At 47.7% G+C, this 22,613-nt stretch overlaps 1 protein-coding gene across 1 annotated transcript; it reads left to right on the top strand.

The window, feature by feature from the left end:
• Nucleotides 1-470: 470 nt before the first annotated feature.
• Nucleotides 471-21,642, top strand: LOC134797348 (uncharacterized). Its single transcript, XM_063769569.1, has 25 exons — nucleotides 471-726; nucleotides 2,562-2,703; nucleotides 4,569-4,695; nucleotides 6,130-6,293; nucleotides 6,653-6,763; nucleotides 7,158-7,315; nucleotides 7,347-7,661; nucleotides 7,693-8,338; nucleotides 9,517-9,616; nucleotides 10,203-10,319; nucleotides 12,382-12,554; nucleotides 12,874-13,046; nucleotides 13,580-13,696; nucleotides 14,001-14,117; nucleotides 14,422-14,538; nucleotides 14,706-14,822; nucleotides 15,127-15,243; nucleotides 15,274-15,390; nucleotides 15,421-15,537; nucleotides 15,705-15,821; nucleotides 15,989-16,105; nucleotides 16,273-16,389; nucleotides 17,620-17,755; nucleotides 18,472-18,688; nucleotides 21,401-21,642. Exons 1-25 carry the CDS (start codon nucleotides 647-649, stop codon nucleotides 21,580-21,582), a joined length of 4,011 nt encoding a protein of 1,336 aa, XP_063625639.1. The 5' UTR covers nucleotides 471-646; the 3' UTR covers nucleotides 21,583-21,642.
• The last annotated feature ends 971 nt before the right edge of the window (nucleotides 21,643-22,613 follow it).

Here is a 22,613-nt window from a genome sequence, read left to right as displayed (position 1 = left end):
ACTCCAATCCTTTAAAAATACAATTTCAAAACTTTAGTTACGAAAACCGCGTCCGCCGCGCACGAAGTTTCCCGCCCCTTTTTCAATTTCAACTTTGTTATTGAATGGGCAGCTTTATTTACTAAATGTATTGCTAGGAGAAAAAAACCATTCACGTATAATTCAAATTTCTATTTTAATTCGGAGCTTGTAAGAAATAAAGAACAGATAAACTTATGATTCTTAACAAGAAAATTATCAAATGATTTACATATATAGATGGTCAAGCAAATCTTGTCAGTAAAAAAAGGCGCAAAATTCAAATTTTCTATGAGACGATATCCCTTCGCGCCTACATTTTTCAAATTTGCCGCCTTTTTCTACTGACAAGATCTGCTTGACCAAGTTTAGCATGCATTTCATTAAATTTAGGTTTATTAAATTTAGATTTTTAACAATAACAAAGCATGGCAACATTAATTCTGAGTGAACGCAGGAAAGAGCTTGCCGATATTTCATCCATCTCCCTCGTAAATTCTCGATAGGCCAAAAGATTGACAACAAAAAGCATTATTTTGAGGAACATTGTTGTTTCAAATGATTCTGTATAAATAAGTGTTGTGTCTTGGGAGCCTGTATTAGTGATTTACACCGTGGAGGAAAAAATATGAAGAGGCGGAATGCCGAAAGTGGCAAATTGCGGCGCCCTTTAAAGCGCACAAAAATCACCGAAGGAATGTACGGAAAGTGAGTGGATGTGGATTCTGGCTGTTTTTCAGAGCTTTAGGACCATCTCTAGTAGTAATAATTCCAAAGCAGCTTCATATTCAGTGATGAAATAAGTGAGAATGCGTGAAATATAAATTTAGTGTGGGTAGAGAGAACCATCTGTCTTGGGTCGTGGGAACGTCAACTCAACAAAAAAGCGAGAGAAATGAGTTTTATTTGTGTTTTTTTGTCTGTTTCTACCCGGCAAAAGTGGTTGCACAAATGTGCGGCGTGTTTCCCACATTTGTTTTATGTTGTTGCTGATCTTACTACATCTGTAGTTAGGTAGTGTTGTTTCTTGTGGTAAGGTAGAATGCACTATGTTGATGGTGAGGTACTTTCATTTGTTCCTTAACCAATAATTAATGGTAATAGTTATCTAGCACCTATGGCATGCTTTACAGACTATGTTACCCTTAAGGCCCTTGTTTGCCATCAGGTGTGCTTTCTGAGTGTTTGGTTGATATCAACCTCATTTCAGCATTTTAAACTATAGGCCTCTCCTAAAATATCTTCATTAACTTGCATCTATCAAAAGCTTCACTTCGACACAAGGCTTTGGCTATGTGTCCGAGTCTGTTTTCTCAACTCTATTTCTGTTTTCTGTCTTTTATTTTATCTCTCTCTATCATATCATAATTTTACATTGCATAGCAGCATAGTCAATGGACAAATACTTTTGCCTGTATCAGTGTTCTGTTACTCAAGATTTTAACCTCGCATACCCCTTTTAAATTTCTCGGAAAAACTTACGGATTATTTGGTCTAATCTGTAGCACCGCCAAACGAAAGCAACCGAGAGTTCCCGAGAAATAGTCGAAGTCGTAAAATGAAGATTGTTATGAAAATTTCTTTTCCTTATTGTAAATTAAATACGCATCGAAAGCGATAGTTTTTATGTTCTAGTTTTATTCTCATATGTAGATAATAGATTTAAACAGGTTTTTCTTATCATACGTGCATTGTATTCGAGATACGTGTCAAAAACTTTTTTAGAAATTTGTAAGGAGCCATCTCTCTACTTCGCTCGTTTTTTATCCTGTTCTGCGGGCTCAGCACGGTTCCATTTTTATCGACTATCACTATGCGCGTCCCTTTCGCACTTACATACTTGTTAGAACGTGACAGGCATGGTGACAAGGGATAAAAACGCGACCGTGCTAAGCCGCCTGGTTTTTCAATTTTATATACACTGTGTTTTTTTTATTTCCGTTAATTTCAAGGGTGCATTCCTGAGCTTAAATCAAGTAACTTTCTCAAAGACACCGATGTTCTAATTAAGTCCATTTCGGAGATAATCCATAATTTATTTTTTTCCTATAAGGCCTCTACAAGCGTGTACACTTGCCTTAGGGCCGGCTTACATATTGATTAGTGTTTAGTCGAGTTCATACATTTGCTACTAAACTTAAGTACAATCTCGGTCGATTGATGTACGAAATGACATTGATATGTCACAGATTTCAATTGTTTGGTTGAGTTAAATGTAATGCCCGTGTTACAACAACGCTATATGCTACATTTAATTACTTTTTAAACAAAAAAAAAACAAAAAAGAAAACAAAAAAATTTTTTTTTTTGAAAATTAACTATGCCATTTAGTTCTTATAAACGTACTTAACTATACCCCGAAGTTAACGGAATTCAATAAAAACACGGTGTATATGATGATGATGATGATACTGTTGCTGTCTATCCTTCGGGGGCCCTGGGCATGGGCCCCTTGTGCCCTTATGTTAATGGTACGCGAATGTCCTGTCATGAACTATTGATTTCTTTTTTATAGATAAAACTAAAATCACCTCTTTTTTCAGCTCGCTCCTGTATCTGAAGTTCGTGATGCTGTGGGCCACAGTGGTGCTGGCAGATTACATGCTGGAGTTCAGATTCGAGTTCCTGTGGCCGTTCTGGATGATGCTCCGATCTGTTTATGACTCATTCAAATACCAGGGACTTGTAAGTACAAGTTTCATCATAATTCATAATTCATTTATTGCTTTTAAGGGTTTTACAAGATTTAAAAGTACATATTTCCATGTTCCAGCGTAAACTCCGTTGGGGCACAGCAATATATCAAACTAGATATAAACTATAAGTTATACTTAGGTTCCTTAATGAAACCTATCTAATCTAGGTATCTTAAATCCAAGGGTCTATTTCTGAACTAAATAAAATATACTAATATGACAATTTCATTGCTCAATTTACTACCTAGTTTTGTACAAAAATAATTATTTGGTAGTAGACTGGGCAATTGAACTCTGATGTTAGTATCTGGGTTATAAAAATAGTTAATTTAGTTTATTTTAGGCTCTCTCACATTAGTCACATTCAAACAGTTGACTACAGGGTCAATTGCATCTGTGTGTAATAAACAAAAACATGGTGCAATGTTGTGATTCAGGGTCGTCTTATCTCGTCGGGTGAGAATACGTTTGTGCCATACGCCACTTACATTGGTTTGCAGGAGAGCGAAAAGAAGCAAAAAACAATATTTTTCGGAAAGTTTTACATTTAGGAAGTATTGAACGTATTTATCATTTAGGCACATATGTTTACTATTTATAGTACCAAACAAATATTGTGAATACAGTGGTAATCATGAAATAAAACCATTTTTATTATTGCCATATCCATTTTTGATGAGTAGGTAAATGTTAAACGTATAATGTATGACATGACACAAAAGTTGTGGATATTATTTTATTTTATTTTTGTGATAATTTTCTGTTAACAGAGTGTAATTATCCTATAGTAAATTGCGGATATGGCACAACATTTTTTTCAAAAATAGTTTTCTTCAAATACCGATTAGTTAATGTCAATTAAAATAGCATATTTTTTGTTATTTTAGGAATCATTAAAAAACGATTTTCTCAAAAATGGATATGGCACAAACGTGTTCTCAGCCGACGATCTACTACTTCTTATCGGATCCACTTAGGGTCAGTTGCACCAAACCGTCTGTCACCGTTAAAGTATTCGCAAAATTTTATTGTAAGGGAAGTTTCATAGATCTCTGCTGCGTGATGTTGATCAGTATGTTAACTGGGGTTGGTGCAACTGGCCCTTAATAATCCAAACCATGTTAGCCTTAGTCTAGTATAACTGAAGCAGTTCATACAGAATTTATTAAAAAAAACTTCAGCTTAGCTTTTTAATTTGAAAGCTTAGCACAGATATCACGTCAGAAGGCACGTCTACACATACCCCAATAGGCGGGTCTACACATACCTCAATAGGCGGGTCCACACAGAATGAGCTGCCTCGCGAGAAAATTGCCGCGCGATGCAGCTCGGGTGTAGACATGCCGCGCGAGGCAAGTCTCTATCGACGCCAAGCTGCTTCAGAGAGTATTCATATGTTGTGTAAGAGAAGTATAATACAAACAATAACAAATTTAGATTAAACTTAACCTAAGTAACTATGCTTACACAGTTTGTTCTGTACTCTGTAGGTATAAAGCTATAAAGCATACAGTACTAATTTTTAATAATAATTGAGAGTGCACTATTCGCCAACAAACTCAAACTGTCTACAATTTGGCGAAACTCTAGACCAGTGGTGGGCAAACTTTCTTCATGGGGGGCCAGAAAGTTTAGGTAATTTAAGTGGTGGGCCAGAATTGTAGCCATAATTTATTTTGATTTGTGATAATCGTGGGCCAATGCCATATAGCCCATATTCTAATTATTTCATACGACCGGCGGCGGGCCAGATGAAATCCATTCGCGGGCCGCAGATGGCCCACGGGCCGTACTTTGCCCACCACTGACCTAGACATAAGTTTTTTTTGAATAAATTAAAATACCTTGTTGCAGGCATTCTCAGTATTCTTCATCTGCATAGCGCTCACGTCCGACATGATATGTTTCTTCTTCATACCGCTGCAGTATATATTCTTCGCGGCCAGCACGTATGTGTGGGTGCAATATGTATGGTATTCATGTAAGTGCTCTTTTTATATTTTGAATGTGGATAGTATATAAAGCTCTAATATCTGGGAGATCGAGCTTTGCTTGGAAAACATATAAAAACTAAAAAATGCGATAAGATTCCCAGAGATAAGACCTAGGTAGATCGATTTTTCGCCCCCGAAAACCCCCATATAGCAAAATCTGTGAAGTTATGGGGACAGATGGTGCCAAGTTGAAGGTAATTGAAAATTGACCCATTCCCATCAGGAGCTTTGGCAGTAAAGTGTTTTAGGCGTGCTACTTGTAAAAGGTGACTTTAGTGACTTTTGTTAAGTTTTTACCATCACTACACCTTATAAAACCAAGTCCCCGACCGCGTCTATCTGTCTGTATGTTCGCGATAAACTCAAATAGAACTGATTCTTATCTATGCGGTTTTCATCTATCAACAGAGTGATGTTTTAGGTGTACAATTTGTTAAGGTTTTGTGTAACCCGTGCGAAGCCGGGGCAGGTCGTAGTCAAACACAAATCTCAGTTTATAATTCTCTAATTTATATGCCAAGCTTATTTGTCTACGCAACTAAAGCAAAACAGTGCCATTACATCATAAGTCAAAACTGTTTACAAGAAGTTACTAATAAAATTTACAGCTTCTCCGTATCTATTTCGAGATTTCGTGTTAAATGTGAAAATCCTTGGCATTGTGTAGTTTTTGGGCAAACATGTGGGAATCGGAAACAATATGCTATTGTTTCGATGGACACATGACTTAGACTTTTACTGTGTTTGATACAGATTTCACTCTTTGTCTAGTTTTATCATTCGCGATCTAGAACTTTTTTAATTTAGAAATTGCTTAGTTAAATATTCACTTACATTTTTTGCAAATACCTACCTGTTCCGAAAAGTAAAGTTTTCTACTCATTTGAATGTTTGTTACATTGTTAGCATAGAACACCATGATTTACCCAGGGCTCGGAAACCGTTTTATTTTTCAAACCGGTTTTGTTCATTCACCCGGGAACGAAAAGGATTTCGTTTCCGTTTGCGGTTACCGGTTCTATTAAGATACTAATTTATGCCTAATTCGTTCGCCTTCCGTTTTTGTGGAACGAAATTAACCGGTTAAATTGAAAATATCGGAGCGAGATAGAACGAGTAAGTATTGCTATCTCTTTCACGTATGACAACGAGTTTAACCTCGAGTCTCCGAAGACCAAGAGGAACCGGTATTATATCGTTCCCTGCGAACCATAAAGTTCCGTTCCCTCTTCTTACCGGTTAGAAGAGAGAACGTAATTTTTCAGTTCGCGTTCCATCAATTAACCGGTTTTTTAATAAACGAAATAATATAACGGTTTTGGAACGATATTAACAGGTATTTCAATACCGGTTCCGAGCCCTGGATTTACCTATTAGAACCTAAAACATACTATTTTATTATCTGTTGTTGTTTGTTACAGTTGCAGAAAAAGGCATATGCCTACCCACAGTAGTGGTGTGCTGCTTCCTAGTGTACGTAGAAGGAGCGCTCCGGTCAGAGCGGACAGTCAGCATGGAGCTGACGCGGCCGCTCGCGGCGCACTGCGTGGGCTACCCCGCCGTCACGCTCGGAGCGGGCGTCAAGGTTGGCTACTCTTGACCCTCTCTGGTGTACGTAAAGTCAGCATGGCTTAAATATAGTTAAGACAAACATGTTGCTGTTGCTATGGTACCCTAGTGGAACGAGCTCATACCAAATTTCTATCTCCATCCGCGCTCTTAATATCACTCCAGCTCATCTGAACGGCATTCAGCTCCTCAACAGAACGTCTCGTGTTCGCCTCCTGGTTGCTTCCAGTTGAGAGCAGAGCACGTGATGTTGTATTCGCCTTTGTGATTTCTTGCTCCACCTGTGAAAATATATTTATCGTATGTTTCTTTATAAACGTTTACAACTAGGAATACAAAAAAATTGTATTAAAATAATAATCGTATGTTTTTTAGGCGCACATAACGCGAAGGCTGCGGCTGCGGCGGCAGCGTCAAGTGCGGCAGGAGAACGAGTTCTACTTCCAGCTCATGAGGGACGCGCTACCTGAGAGCGCGCTGGAGCAGGTAACATTACTAGCCTATTGGTTTGTTGAGTTAAAATAGCCCACAAGCATTTATTTGTCCCTTTTTCAACTGTTTTATTTCTCATATAACCCAATTTTCATGAACAACGATGACTAGACGCCAACTGGCCCTCATCATCCTGTCCAGGCCGGTTTCGGCCTCGGCGACTGAGTTTGTACTGGCTAGTGAGAGCGACGATCGTGAGCTCTCAGGTGGCAGGCGTAGCCTATTTTTTGCTGTAAATGTACGGCCACACTCACCGCAGGTCAGCACCCCGACAACATTGTAGTTTATGACCGCAGGTGGTCGGGCTTTTAACTCGTCACGCTTCGCCCTAACTATACCCTGTCCTAACTATGTTCAGGCCAACACTAAATTGTATACTATTCCATAGAACCAACCGTCCAAAGACGGCGCGCCGGCGGAGTGTGCGGCGCAGGCGGCGTCAGCGCACGCGCCGGCGGCGACGGACGCGCGGCATCTCAACGGCTCGCTCAAGAAGCGGCAGCCGAACGGCACCGCCGACCCCGCGCTACATGCCAAGGTAGGAAGGTATTCCGTACACAGAACCAGCTGTTCAAAGACGGCGCGCCGGCGGAGTGTGCGGCGCAGGCGGCGGCAGCGCACGCGCCGGCGGCGACGGACGCGCGGCATCTCAACGGCTCGCTCAAGAAGCGGCAGCCGAACGGCACCGCCGACCCCGCGCTACATGCCAAGGTAGGAAGGTATTCCGTACACAGAACCAGCTGTTCAAAGACGGCGCGCCGGCGGAGTGTGCGGCGCAGGCGGCGGCAGCGCACGCGCCGGCGGCGACGGACGCGCGGCATCTCAACGGCTCGCTCAAGAAGCGGCAGCCGAACGGCACCGCCGACCCCGCGCTACATGCCAAGGTAGGAAGGTATTCCGTACACAGAACCAGCTGTTCAAAGACGGCGCGCCGGCGGAGTGTGCGGCGCAGGCGGCGGCAGCGCACGCGCCGGCGGCGACGGACGCGCGGCATCTCAACGGCTCGCTCAAGAAGCGGCAGCCGAACGGCACCGCCGACCCCGCGCTACATGCCAAGGTAGGAAGGTATTCCGTACACAGAACCAGCTGTTCAAAGACGGCGCGCCGGCGGAGTGTGCGGCGCAGGCGGCGGCAGCGCACGCGCCGGCGGCGACGGACGCGCGGCATCTCAACGGCTCGCTCAAGAAGCGGCAGCCGAACGGCACCGCCGACCCCGCGCTACATGCCAAGGTAGGAAGGTATTCCGTACACAGAACCAGCTGTTCAAAGACGGCGCGCCGGTGCGGCGCAGGCGGCGGCAGCGCACGCGCCGGCGGCGACGGACGCGCGGCACCTCAACGGCTCGCTCAAGAAGCGGCAGCCGAACGGCACCGCCGACCCCGCGCTACATGCCAAGGTAGGAAGGTATTCCGTACACAGAACCAGCTGTTCAAAGACGGCGCGCCGGCGGAGTGTGCGGCGCAGGCGGCGGCAGCGCACGCGCCGGCGGCGACGGACGCGCGGCATCTCAACGGCTCGCTCAAGAAGCGGCAGCCGAACGGCACCGCCGACCCCGCGCTACATGCCAAGGTAGGAAGGTATTCCGTACACAGAACCAGCTGTTCAAAGACGGCACGCCGGTGCGGCGCAGGCGGCGTCAGCGCACGCGCCGGCGGCGACGGACGCGCGGCACCTCAACGGCTCGCTCAAGAAGCGGCAGTTACTTAACAAAAATAAAAAACGAATAAAATAAGGAAGGAAAAGAGAGTATTCCTTAAGGTTTGATTTGAAGGAGGTAATAGATTGAGAACGTCTTAACTCAATAGGGAAAGAGTTCCATAGTCGAATGGCCCGAAAAGTGAATGAGCAATTATAAAATTTGGAAAAGGAAGATGGCACAGATAGGAGCAAATTTGCGAGGATTGTGAAACTAAACATTTATTATGAGTCCAACGCTAAATCGTGAAAAAAAATGGTTCGTACATTTCGGATGATCATATTTCGATCTCTTTTCTATGGGACAACTTTTTTTTCGCGATCCTACCCCGTCTGATGAGTTGGTAGTTAGTTGGAGGGTCGAATGGAGATTAAGTGAAACGAAACATTACCGAAGATGTGTTATATTCTCGGTATTGAAACGAAACATTACCGAAGATGTGTTATATTCTCGGTATATAGTATACCAGAAATAATTACGTCCGCAGCAAGCTCGGTTCTCCATATAAACGTAGTTACGCTCTCATTTTAGAACGACTAGCTAGATTGCTCTGAAACTTTATACTTACAATAGGATAAGGTATATCTGTGCCTGTAATTAGTTTAGGTAGTTTCAGATACCATAGTTTAAAAAATACAGCGAATTTAAGTTTTTCATAGGGTCTGTGCGGAAAAAGACGAGTCGTAGAACGTATGGGCTCCCCTACATTTCACGACTTCTCTTTCCCCACAGACTCTAATAATCTTGTTTTTCTTCTATTTCGTTTGTTTAATAAGCTGGAGCTACACCTCCACCATTGTATGTGCAAAGTTTCATTACAATCCAACACGTAGTTTTAAAATGAGAACGAAAGTTCGTTTATATGGGAAGGTGAAATTCGGCCGAGTTTTCTGCGGACTCTTAATAAATCAAGTAGTCGCGCAACGCAACAAAAGACATCGCTCCGGCCAGCTGTCTGCGGTGCATTATTGTATTGATATGATAATTAACCCGATATTACACATTACTATACAATTTGAAGTGTACTAATGTTGTGTATTTGTTTGTACAGTTAGATAAGCTAGAGAAGCCCGCGGCCAACGGGCGCGCGCACGCGCTCAGCAATGGGCAGGCTGGCATCGACGACGACCACAGTAAAGGTACACGAAATTGTAGCAAAATGGATTTATTTATTTATTGAGATTGACGGCCAATCATTTTATCGTTCGTATTATTAGGTTGCAAAACATCGTGCCCACACACGCACAAGCCGGCAATGAAATTACGTACAACATTGCTGGCCTCAGGCAATGTGACGTTTTGCGGCGTCATGCGCTGCGCCATACCTTGACTTTAGTTTATTATTATTTTTAGGGTATTTCAACGCATTATTTGAAAATTCCCTATTTTCCATCCTTTGTATTAATACATTACATAATTATTTTAACACCAGCTATACGTTGTTAGCGTTAGACAATTAATTGTTAAATTTTTATGGTTTAAGAATTTATTTCTCCAAAAGAATTATAATTCACTTACATCAAAGAAATACAAACAAACATTATGTACATTATTTACAAAGTGCACGAATAACATAAAATACTTAAATTTTTAAATTTTTAACAGATTCTAAACCAAATTTGCGAACCTGTTGTTTTTATCTTTTATATTCTAGATACTTATATACTTGTATTCTCCCTTATTTTATTTATACATGTTATTTTGCTGTCACTCTTACTCTAATCACATTTTTTGCAGGTGGTACAAAACCGTCGAAGTGTGAAAAGAAAGAGGCCAGTACGTTAAAAGAAGAGAAGAAAAAGAGTAAAAATAAGGATAAGGATAGCAGCGATAGTCATAAGAGTACAGAACAGAGTACGTTGTTTACTGTATGGTTTTTGTCATAGTCATGCTTTATATTTGTTTACAGTACATATGGTCCTACTTTCCCGCATTAGAGCGGAGCGTGTGGCAAAAGTTGAAAGGGCCATATGTACTGTAAAACGTTGTATGATACACGTGCGAATAAGTAATTCGAATTTCCTCTTTTCCGCACTTGTATCCTAAATAACTATTAAACTATACACCGTGTTTTTATTGAATTCCGTTAACTTCGGGGTATGGTTAAGTATGTTTAAGAGAACTAAATAGCATAGTTAACTTAAAATATAATATTTTTTTTGCTTAAAAAAAAGTTTAAAAAATAGTTAAATGTAGCTTATAGCGTTGTTGTAACACGGGCATTACATTTAACTCAACCAAACAATTGAAATCTATGACATATCAATGTCATTTTGAACATCGATCGACCGAGATTGTACTTAAGTTTAGTAGCAAATGTATGAACTCATTCTAAACACTAATCAATATGTAAACCGGCCCTAAGGCAAGTGTACACGCTTGTAGAGGCCTTATAGGAAAATTTTTTTTATCGATTATCTGCGAAATGGAGTTCATTAGAATATCGGTGTCTTTGAGAAAGTTACTTGATTTAAGCTCAGGAATGCACCCTTGAAATTAACGGAAATCAAAAAAACACTGTGTATACAGGGTGCCTAAAAAATAACTGCATTCCCGTTGCCAGGGAGGTTTTGCCAGGAGGTGTGGGACCAACTCCAAATCGCGAAAAAAAATTTTGGCTGTTTCATACATTTTGGCTGGTCCATTTTCTATGGGAGGGTAAATTATTTTTTCGAGATTTCGGGGTTGGTCCCATAGTAAAAGTTGCTCAGTATAATCCCAAAACCTCCCTGGCAACGAGAATGTAATTATTTTTTCACATCACCTATTTGGAAAAGAGTTTTTTCTTCCCTGCTAGGAGGGATCAAAGTGGCACTTTGCTTTCCTGCTAGGAGGGATCAAAGTACCACTTTTCTGTTCTAGCACGCTATTGATACATTTTTTTGCAGATTATTTTTTTAGCTTAAATAATCTGTTTAAGCATCAGATTGTGTCAACACTAAGATTTTTTATTTTCCTCATAGTTGATGTGAAAAGCAGTATGTGTCACACGGTATCAAAATTATTTCGTCTTGGGCGTTTACACTTGAATCCCTCATTACGCTCAGAACATCATTCGTCATCATTCGGCTCATTACGCGCCTCTTTCTCATTCAGGATTCAATGTACGCCCTTGACGGAAATATATCATTTTGATCCCTTGTAACACAAACTACTATTTATCAACCGTGTATAATATTCTAAGTACCATCGCGCACACTGTTAACTGTCACTCGGTAAACCTTATTACAAAAGGCATAATGGCCCCGGACGGACTGTGTTGCTGTTTGTACATAATGGGGTTGGTCGGCCGAAGTATTTAGAAGATGGCGCCAGCATAGCTTGCCCTGTCAATCCCTGGAATTGTGTCAAATTTTTGTTTTTTTAATGCCCTGAATGCCAGCCCTTTAAGCCAAATCTCATAGAAAAAGGGGCAAGCTATGATGGCGCCATCTATGCAAACCGTTGACAGTTGCCAACCCCATTAAAACAATCAGTCAAGTCAGTACATCTGTACAACTGTCTAGAGTTAGACGAAGACAAGTCTGCAACGATTTTAATAGCACACGCCGTTCATAGAAGTTTGACGTTAAAAAATAACACTTGCACTGCGTGTGCTATCAAAATCGTTGCAGACTTGTCTTGGTCTAACTCTAGCTTCATTATCTAATCCAACACTCACTTCAAACGGATTGGGACATTCGTTTCTAGAAGGTTCATTTTACTATTTGCTAATATAGTATACACAATAATATGAATGAACCATAGCCGTTTAAGGGTGATATTACACCTGTCCAATTTCTTGTGTATTTGCATCTCATATTTTGCTTAATGAGAGAGTGAGAGGCAATTATATTGGACCAAGAAATTGGAGAGGTGGAATACCATCCTAACTAAGGGCTATTTTCACAAACTGATTCTGATGACTTTGTTTCAGTAAAAGAACAAATAGTTAAAGAAAAAGAAGTGGAAAGTACAAAAGAAACGAGAAGTAACAAGGAGTGCAATAGCAGCAAGGAGAAAGAGAAGGCACTAGAAAAGGAGCGGGAGAGAGAAACGAGGGAGCGGGACAAGGAACGCGAGAGGGAGAGAGAGCGAGAACGCGAATTGGTAAGTTTCTTAAATTTCTAGAATCATATGTATTTAGGCTGCAAAGATAATGCGCTGCGCTGGCAATGGATTTTTTACAACATTGCCGGCCTAAAAATGCCTACCTCGGTGTGGAAAAAGATTGCCAGCCTCGTATCACTAACCGCCCTCGCTACACGACCGTTTATAATTACTCGGCTGGCAATTAATCCCTATTTATCTGGCCTCAGTAAAACTGTACTATTTACATAATTAGTAAATTTTATTTCTTAATAATCAGACAAGTGAACCGTGACTTGTTTCAAACGGCATTTTTTTTTATTCCCTGCATTTTTCGCAGCGCGAAGCTCGCGAATATGCCGAAGAAATAAAGCGACTGAAAGCCGAGCTGGCAACGTCGCGCAACAACGAGGCGGAAGCCCGGCGCGCGCTGGCAGCCGCCGCCGCCGCGGACCGGCAACGTCGCGCCGAACACGCGCAGCTCAAGCAACAGCATCAAGCGTTGCAACATAAGTGAGTCAACTCAAGTGTTATTTAGTAATAATGCGACAGAAAGCCGAACTGGTAACGTCGCGCAATAGCGGAGCGGCAACGTCGCGTCGAACATGATGAACAACATCAAGTGTTGCAGCATAAGTGAGTTTTTTAGACATCTTTAATTCGAGTGTATTTCAGGAGCCAAGTTTTCTAATATTTGATTATAAATTTGTAATAATAAAGGACCCTTCAGAAAGTTTGCATTACTATTTTTGTCTAGTCAAACGGACAAAGTGAAAACCGGATAGAAATCTGAAACTAAAAGAGACAGAAAAAGTAGTCGAGTTTATTTTTTATTTAATGCTGATTAACTCCGATTAATGGCTGTGTCAATCGGCTGAAACTGCGTTTTAAATATGATCGCACGAGCGCATGATCGTACAGTTGACCGCCATTATTTTTGTAATGTTCAAAATGTTGCCTAAGTTCTCGGTGAATTTCTAAAAATTACAATATTTTTAATTCGATCGATTGACCCCCATGAAATACTGACACAGTGTTTATTTCAGAATAGCGACGTGGCGCACGCACGAGCGTGCAACTCTAGAGCGGCGGCTCGGCGAGGAGCGGCGCGCGCGCACCGCCGCCGAGCACCAGCTGCAGCGCGCCAAGCGACAACCGCAACAGTAACTATACCTCACACACCACATGTACAGAATAGCCACGTGGCGCACGCACAAGCGTGCCACCCTGGAGCGGTGGCTCGGCGAGGAGCGACCGCCGCCGAGCACCAGCTGCAGCGCGCCAAGAGACAACCGCAACAGTAACTATACCTCACACACCACATGTACAGAATAGCCACGTGGCGCACGCACAAGCGTGCCACCCTGGAGCGGTGGCTCGGCGAGGAGCGACCGCCGCCGAGCACCAGCTGCAGCGCGCCAAGAGACAACCGCAACAGTAACTATACCTCACACACCACATGTACAGAATAGCCACGTGGCGCACGCACAAGCGTGCCACCCTGGAGCGGCGGCTCGGCGAGGAGCGGCGCGCGCGCACCGCCGCCGAGCACCAGCTGCAGCGCGCCAAGCGACAACCGCAACAGTAACTATACCTCACACACCACATGTACAGAATAGCCACGTGGCGCACGCACAAGCGTGCCACCCTGGAGCGGTGGCTCGGCGAGGAGCGACCGCCGCCGAGCACCAGCTGCAGCGCGCCAAGCGACAACCGCAACAGTAACTATACCTCACACACCACATGTACAGAATAGCCACGTGGCGCACGCACAAGCGTGCCACCCTGGAGCGGTGGCTCGGCGAGGAGCGACCGCCGCCGAGCACCAGCTGCAGCGCGCCAAGAGACAACCGCACCAGTAACTATACCTCACACACCACATGTACAGAATAGCCACGTGGCGCACGCACAAGCGTGCCACGCTGGAGCGGCGGCTCGGCGAGGAGCGGCGCGCGCGCACCGCCGCCGAGCACCAGCTGCAGCGCGCCAAGCGACAACCGCAACAGTAACTATACCTCACACACCACATGTACAGAATAGCCACGTGGCGCACGCACAAGCGTGCCACCCTGGAGCGGTGGCTCGGCGAGGAGCGACCGCCGCCGAGCACCAGCTGCAGCGCGCCAAGAGACAACCGCAACAGTAACTATACCTCACACACCACATGTACAGAATAGCCACGTGGCGCACGCACAAGCGTGCCACCCTGGAGCGGTGGCTCGGCGAGGAGCGGCGCGCGCGCACCGCCGCCGAGCACCAGCTGCAGCGCGCCAAGCGACAACCGCAACAGTAACTATACCTCACACACCACATGTACAGAATAGCCACGTGGCGCACGCACAAGCGTGCCACCCTGGAGCGGTGGCTCGGCGAGGAGCGACCGCCGCCGAGCACCAGCTGCAGCGCGCCAAGCGACAACCGCAACAGTAACTATACCTCACACACCACATGTACAGAATAGCCACGTGGCGCACGCACAAGCGTGCCACCCTGGAGCGGTGGCTCGGCGAGGAGCGACCGCCGCCGAGCACCAGCTGCAGCGCGCCAAGAGACAACCGCAACAGTAACTATACCTCACACACCACATGTACAGAATAGCCACGTGGCGCACGCACAAGCGTGCCACGCTGGAGCGGCGGCTCGGCGAGGAGCGGCGCGCGCGCACCGCCGCCGAGCACCAGCTGCAGCGCGCCAAGCGACAACCGCAACAGTAACTATACCTCACACACCACATGTACAGAATAGCCACGTGGCGCACGCACAAGCGTGCCACCCTGGAGCGGTGGCTCGGCGAGGAGCGGCGCGCGCGCACCGCCGCCGAGCACCAGCTGCAGCGCGCCAAGCGACAACCGCAACAGTAACTATACCTCACACACCACATGTACAGAATAGCCACGTGGCGCACGCACAAGCGTGCCACGCTGGAGCGGCGGCTCGGCGAGGAGCGGCGCGCGCGCACCGCCGCCGAGCACCAGCTGCAGCGCGCCAAGCGACAACCGCAACAGTAACTATACCTCACACACCACATGTACAGAATAGCCACGTGGCGCACGCACAAGCGTGCCACCCTGGAGCGGTGGCTCGGCGAGGAGCGACCGCCGCCGAGCACCAGCTGCAGCGCGCCAAGAGACAACCGCAACAGTAACTATACCTCACACACCACATGTACAGAATAGCCACGTGGCGCACGCACAAGCGTGCCACGCTGGAGCGGCGGCTCGGCGAGGAGCGGCGCGCGCGCACCGCCGCCGAGCACCAGCTGCAGCGCGCCAAGCGACAACCGCAACAGTAACTATACCTCACACACCACATGTACAGAATAGCCACGTGGCGCACGCACAAGCGTGCCACCCTGGAGCGGTGGCTCGGCGAGGAGCGACCGCCGCCGAGCACCAGCTGCAGCGCGCCAAGAGACAACCGCAACAGTAACTATACCTCACACACCACATGTACAGAATAGCCACGTGGCGCACGCACAAGCGTGCCACGCTGGAGCGGCGGCTCGGCGAGGAGCGGCGCGCGCGCACCGCCGCCGAGCACCAGCTGCAGCGCGCCAAGCGACAACCGCAACAGTAACTATACCTCACACACCACATGTACAGAATAGCCACGTGGCGCACGCACAAGCGTGCCACCCTGGAGCGGTGGCTCGGCGAGGAGCGACCGCCGCCGAGCACCAGCTGCAGCGCGCCAAGAGACAACCGCAACAGTAACTATACCTCACACACCACATGTACAGAATAGCCACGTGGCGCACGCACAAGCGTGCCACGCTGGAGCGGCGGCTCGGCGAGGAGCGGCGCGCGCGCACCGCCGCCGAGCACCAGCTGCAGCGCGCCAAGCGACAACCGCAACAGTAACTATACCTCACACACCACATGTACAGAATAGCCACGTGGCGCACGCACAAGCGTGCCACCCTGGAGCGGTGGCTCGGCGAGGAGCGACCGCCGCCGAGCACCAGCTGCAGCGCGCCAAGAGACAACCGCAACAGTAACTATACCTCACACACCACATGTACAGAATAGCCACGTGGCGCACGCACAACCGTGCCACGCTGGAGCGGCGGCTCGGCGAGGAGCGACCGTCGCCGAGCACCAGCTGCAGCGCGCCAAGAGACAACCGCAACAGTAACTATACATCACACACCACATGTACAGAATAGCCACCCGCGAGCGAGCTCTTTCACATGTTAACTTACAATCCGGAGGTCGCGGGTTCAAACCCCGGCTCGTACCAATGAGATTTTTTTATTTAAACTTTATTGCACGATAACAAAATGTACAAATGGCGGACTTAATGCCTTGAGGCATTCTCTACCAGTCTACCCAATGGCTATAGTGTTTTGTTTTGGTCAAACAGAAAACTTGTACTTAGTGCAGGATTGTAGACATCAAGAAGAATTATGAATCACAAATCAGGTTATTCTAATTATACAGTTACAGTTTTTCGGAACTTATGTACGAAATATCATTTGATATTTACCAGTCGCTTTTCGGTGAAGAAAAACATCGTGAGATTCGTGAGGAAACCGGACTAATCCCAATAAGGCCTAGCTTAAGATGGAAGGTCAGATGGCAGTCGCTTTCGTAAAAACTAGTGCCCATGCCAATTCCTGGGATTAGTTGTCAAGCGGAGCCCAGGCTCCCATGAGCCGTGGAAAAAATGCCGAGATAACGCGAGGAAGAAGAAGCGACCACTTTTTTAACTCAAACAAAAATATGTGATTAAATGCCGCAGCTCGCAGGTCGCAGACATTGTGTTATCAACTTATCAATTTCACTATTAAAATGCAGATGTATAATACTGTTTCATCGAGCATGTGTAATTTATCGATAAGCAATATCGACTTTAGCCACATCCTTGTTGACAGCTCGGTTTATTATCCCATTGGAACGTTCGTTCGGCCTGTACTATAGTCGTTATACTCCCTGCAATGAAACTTTAGATTTTTATTATTAGTTCGCTAAGGGTGGTATTCCATTGGTCCAATGTCAATGCGTCTCACTCTCATTAAGCAATGCGTGAGACAAAATACACATTGGACAGGTGGAATACCACCCTAACATACTTATTTATATTGCAGCAACAGTACAACCAACAACAACAATCAGTCGGGCTGCGACAACGAGTGGTGCCGCGCGGCTATTCGTTGCGGAGAGGCTGAAACCTCGGCGCTCCGCCGCGAGCTAGCGAGAGCGAGACAGCACGCCACGGACCAGGTGATCTCTCTTTTTATCTTTCTCTTGCTGTATAATAGTTCCCATTTTCTCGTACGATCGGTCCAGCAGTTTTTGAATTATTGCAAAAAAATCTTCTTTTCTTAGTAAAAAGATGTATAAAGCGCTGCGAACGTACTCCCTTAGGGCTAATTTAGACGGCGCGCGAACTCGCATGCGATTTTAGTTACGTTGCGCTGTCGGTTACGTCCAATTCAAACGACCGATCAAAAACCGCAATGTAATGAAACTCGCATGCGTGTTCTCGCATCGTCTAAATGAGCCCTTATGATTGTAATATACATGATACTTACTAATATCCCCCGTTTGGCCTGTTCTGACTGTATCGACTGCAGAGCCAGGTCCTCGACCCGGGACACTCAAATGATTAGTATAGAGGAAGCGGCGACATTTTTGGTGGCCCATGAGGGGAGTCAAGCTACGCTGGGCTTTGTACGCTACATTTTTGGGTGGCCTATGAGGGGATCGAACCCGCGACCTTCGCGATGGAAACTACGAAACCCTACACTGAGCGGCCCGACATGCTAGCCGATTTTATTTTTTGTTAAAACTAGTAAAAATACATGATACTTGCGATCCCGGCCATGCACAGCCATCTGGCTCACGCTTTGTGAGAGAAGAACCCATGGGGACCACGAACCCAGTTAATTGTGTCGGTTAGATTGACCAAACACGTTTAACGTTAGTTATGTTTCCAGGCGCGGGCCCTGGAGTCGTGCTCGCCGGCGCCGGCCTCCCCCTCCCCCTCCCCCGGTGCCGGCGCCGGCGAGGGCGGCGCGCGGCTGGCGGCGGCGTGCGCGGCGCTGTCCGAGCGCTCGGCGCACCTGCAGCGCGCGCTCAGCGCCGAGACCAGGGTCAAGCTGGACTTGCTGCAGGCGCTGGGCGACGCCAAGCGACACATGCATATACAGGAGGGTATGTATACGGCCCCTCCCTCCCCCTCCCCCGGTGCCGGCGCCGGCGAGGGCGGCGCGCGGCTGGCGGCGGCGTGCGCGGCGCTGTCCGAGCGCTCGGCGCACCTGCAGCGCGCGCTCAGCGCCGAGACCAGGGTCAAGCTGGACTTGCTGCAGGCGCTGGGCGACGCCAAGCGACACATGCATATACAGGAGGGTATGTATACGGCCCCTCCCTCCCCCTCCCCCGGTGCCGGCGCCGGCGAGGGCGGCGCGCGGCTGGCGGCGGCGTGCGCGGCGCTGTCCGAGCGCTCGGCGCACCTGCAGCGCGCGCTCAGCGCCGAGACCAGGGTCAAGCTGGACTTGCTGCAGGCGCTGGGCGACGCCAAGCGACACATGCATATACAGGAGGGTATGTATACGGCCCCTCCCTCCCCCTCCCCCGGTGCCGGCGCCGGCGAGGGCGGCGCGCGGCTGGCGGCGGCGTGCGCGGCGCTGTCCGAGCGCTCGGCGCACCTGCAGCGCGCGCTCAGCGCCGAGACCAGGGTCAAGCTGGACTTGCTGCAGGCGCTGGGCGACGCCAAGCGACACATGCATATACAGGAGGGTATGTATACGGCCCCTCCCTCCCCCTCCCCCGGTGCCGGCGCCGGCGAGGGCGGCGCGCGGCTGGCGGCGGCGTGCGCGGCGCTGTCCGAGCGCTCGGCGCACCTGCAGCGCGCGCTCAGCGCCGAGACCAGGGTCAAGCTGGACTTGCTGCAGGCGCTGGGCGACGCCAAGCGACACATGCATATACAGGAGGGTATGTATACGGCCCCTCCCTCCCCCTCCCCCGGTGCCGGCGCCGGCGAGGGCGGCGCGCGGCTGGCGGCGGCGTGCGCGGCGCTGTCCGAGCGCTCGGCGCACCTGCAGCGCGCGCTCAGCGCCGAGACCAGGGTCAAGCTGGACTTGCTGCAGGCGCTGGGCGACGCCAAGCGACACATGCATATACAGGAGGGTATGTATACGGCCCCTCCCTCCCCCTCCCCCGGTGCCGGCGCCGGCGAGGGCGGCGCGCGGCTGGCGGCGGCGTGCGCGGCGCTGTCCGAGCGCTCGGCGCACCTGCAGCGCGCGCTCAGCGCCGAGACCAGGGTCAAGCTGGACTTGCTGCAGGCGCTGGGCGACGCCAAGCGACACATGCATATACAGGAGGGTATGTATACGGCCCCTCCCTCCCCCTCCCCCGGTGCCGGCGCCGGCGAGGGCGGCGCGCGGCTGGCGGCGGCGTGCGCGGCGCTGTCCGAGCGCTCGGCGCACCTGCAGCGCGCGCTCAGCGCCGAGACCAGGGTCAAGCTGGACTTGCTGCAGGCGCTGGGCGACGCCAAGCGACACATGCATATACAGGAGGGTATGTATACGGCCCCTCCCTCCCCCTCCCCCGGTGCCGGCGCCGGCGAGGGCGGCGCGCGGCTGGCGGCGGCGTGCGCGGCGCTGTCCGAGCGCTCGGCGCACCTGCAGCGCGCGCTCAGCGCCGAGACCAGGGTCAAGCTGGACTTGCTGCAGGCGCTGGGCGACGCCAAGCGACACATGCATATACAGGAGGGTATGTATACGGCCCCTCCCTCCCCCTCCCCCGGTGCCGGCGCCGGCGAGGGCGGCGCGCGGCTGGCGGCGGCGTGCGCGGCGCTGTCCGAGCGCTCGGCGCACCTGCAGCGCGCGCTCAGCGCCGAGACCAGGGTCAAGCTGGACTTGCTGCAGGCGCTGGGCGACGCCAAGCGACACATGCATATACAGGAGGGTATGTATACGGCCCCTCCCTCCCCCTCCCCCGGTGCCGGCGCCGGCGAGGGCGGCGCGCGGCTGGCGGCGGCGTGCGCGGCGCTGTCCGAGCGCTCGGCGCACCTGCAGCGCGCGCTCAGCGCCGAGACCAGGGTCAAGCTGGACTTGCTGCAGGCGCTGGGCGACGCCAAGCGACACATGCATATACAGGAGGGTATGTATACGGCCCCTCCCTCCCCCTCCCCCGGTGCCGGCGCCGGCGAGGGCGGCGCGCGGCTGGCGGCGGCGTGCGCGGCGCTGTCCGAGCGCTCGGCGCACCTGCAGCGCGCGCTCAGCGCCGAGACCAGGGTCAAGCTGGACTTGCTGCAGGCGCTGGGCGACGCCAAGCGACACATGCATATACAGGAGGGTAAGTAGCGATTATATCTCAAAACGGTACCAACTCTGTTGGCGCTCTCTATCAGGGCGATACGTGCGAATTTAAATAAGATTGGAACTTCCGTGACTCCATTAGTTCCAGTTCCAGAACTTATATGAATGAATTTCTAAGATGTCGGTTTGATTTTTTTACCCCAATACAAAATTAGCTAGAACTATATAAATGGATCTGATTATTAATGTCTAAAATATTACAATGGGGAATATAGATAGAATTCTGCTTGAAAACCGAGGCGGCATTCTGGCACACTTCCCCTATATTAAATCGAGCTTTCTGTGATTTGATCAGCTAAAGAATTAAGAAATTATCACGGCCTATAGCAGATTGCGACATTGCTGTAGAGCTAATTTGACAATGTCTATGTTTACTACTCCTAATGTAAAGTGAATCTAAAGATATAAGTATTGTCCGCGTTGGAAACTGCCATCTTACGACTTTAAGTCGAAAACTTAAATTTAACATTGAATTTCTTCATAAAAAGGCTGTGCAATTTTAGACTACTCCATAATCCCAACTAATCACAAAATTCTCTTCCAGGCTTAATATCCCGTCAAGAGAAAGAAATCGAAGAGCTAAAAGCTCAAATGCTAGCCGTGATGCCGACGGAGTTCGTGCAGGCCGCGGGCGCCGGCGTCAGCAAGCTGCGCCTCACCGACGGCTCCCCGCTCGACCCTAACGCCTCCGTGTACACGCCCAAGCAGCTGTGCTCGGATGCCTAAACTGGACTGGACTGGAGTTAATGAGGTTTGGTAATAATTCTCAATTGAAATTGGACTTTAAGCTATTTAGATCACAACGGTTACACTCACTTGTATTTTTAGTTGCTATTGGCAACATGTTTCGACATTGGGGGTCCTTCTTTCTTTAAGATTTTGCATTTTTTTTTACGAAATATGAGCATTGAGCACCTTGGGCGTTCCGATATAACTAAACTTCACTTACCCCTTAATTTGTCAAAACATTATCTGAACTAGAGTGTTTTTAGTTTTGATTTTATAAATGTTGACCAGTTGATTTGATGGTTTTAAGTAATTCTTTTGCATCCATTCAAGGTATCATTTTACGTAAAGATATTTTGGTCCAATTTCAAGTACTTGCTACACAAATGACAAGGGTATACATTAGAAAAATCCATATGAAATCCAAAAGTCCATATATTAATGGATCTGATGCTTCTAATTTATGTCCTACGTATAGTGGAAGGGAGAATTATTATTGTTAAGACTAAAGACCTTATTGATTAAGATATAAAGAGCTAAACATACGTCAAGGTAAATTACCTTAGCGTTTATAAAGGCAGCATTTAATGTAATAAAAATAAACAACAGAATTTAACGACATTTAAAACACTTACGTTCTATGCCGAAATTCGTAATCTATGGTCAATTTTCTTTAACAAATTAATTTGTTAAATTAAATATTACTTAATAAATTATTTTACTGCTGCCACATACGCTGGGGTTATTTTTAACTTGATCTGTGATTTAATATTAGTGAATAAAGGAGACATTTCTTATTCAATCTTTACTTACTGGTAACTGGCAAAATAGTTTAGGCACGATAATTTATTTAATAATCCATCAAATCCTAACTATCCAGATCCCACGAACGTGCTGGCGAACTCAATATAATTCTAATAAATTAAAGATCTAAATAAGGTATCTATCATAAATGTCATGTTATTTTGAACAAAGAAAATTCAACCCTTTGGTTTTGGATTAAAAAAATAATTTCCATTTTTCTTAATCAA

Source organism: Cydia splendana, chromosome 15 (genome assembly GCF_910591565.1).
Source record: "Cydia splendana chromosome 15, ilCydSple1.2, whole genome shotgun sequence".
NCBI lineage: Eukaryota > Metazoa > Arthropoda > Insecta > Lepidoptera > Tortricidae > Cydia > Cydia splendana.
This window is presented reverse-complemented; position numbering and strand designations above follow the sequence as displayed.

Coding starts and splice junctions, on each gene's coding strand:
- LOC134797348 (XM_063769569.1), top strand. CDS start 647: ATGAAGAGGCGGAATGCCGAAAGTGGCAAATTGCGGCGCCCTTTAAAG. Junction 7,316..7,346: donor CTACATGCCAAGGTAGGAAG/GTATTCCGTACA, acceptor AGCTGTTCAAAG/ACGGCGCGCCGGCGGAGTGT. Junction 14,823..15,126: donor GCCAAGCGACAACCGCAACA/GTAACTATACCT, acceptor CCACATGTACAG/AATAGCCACGTGGCGCACGC.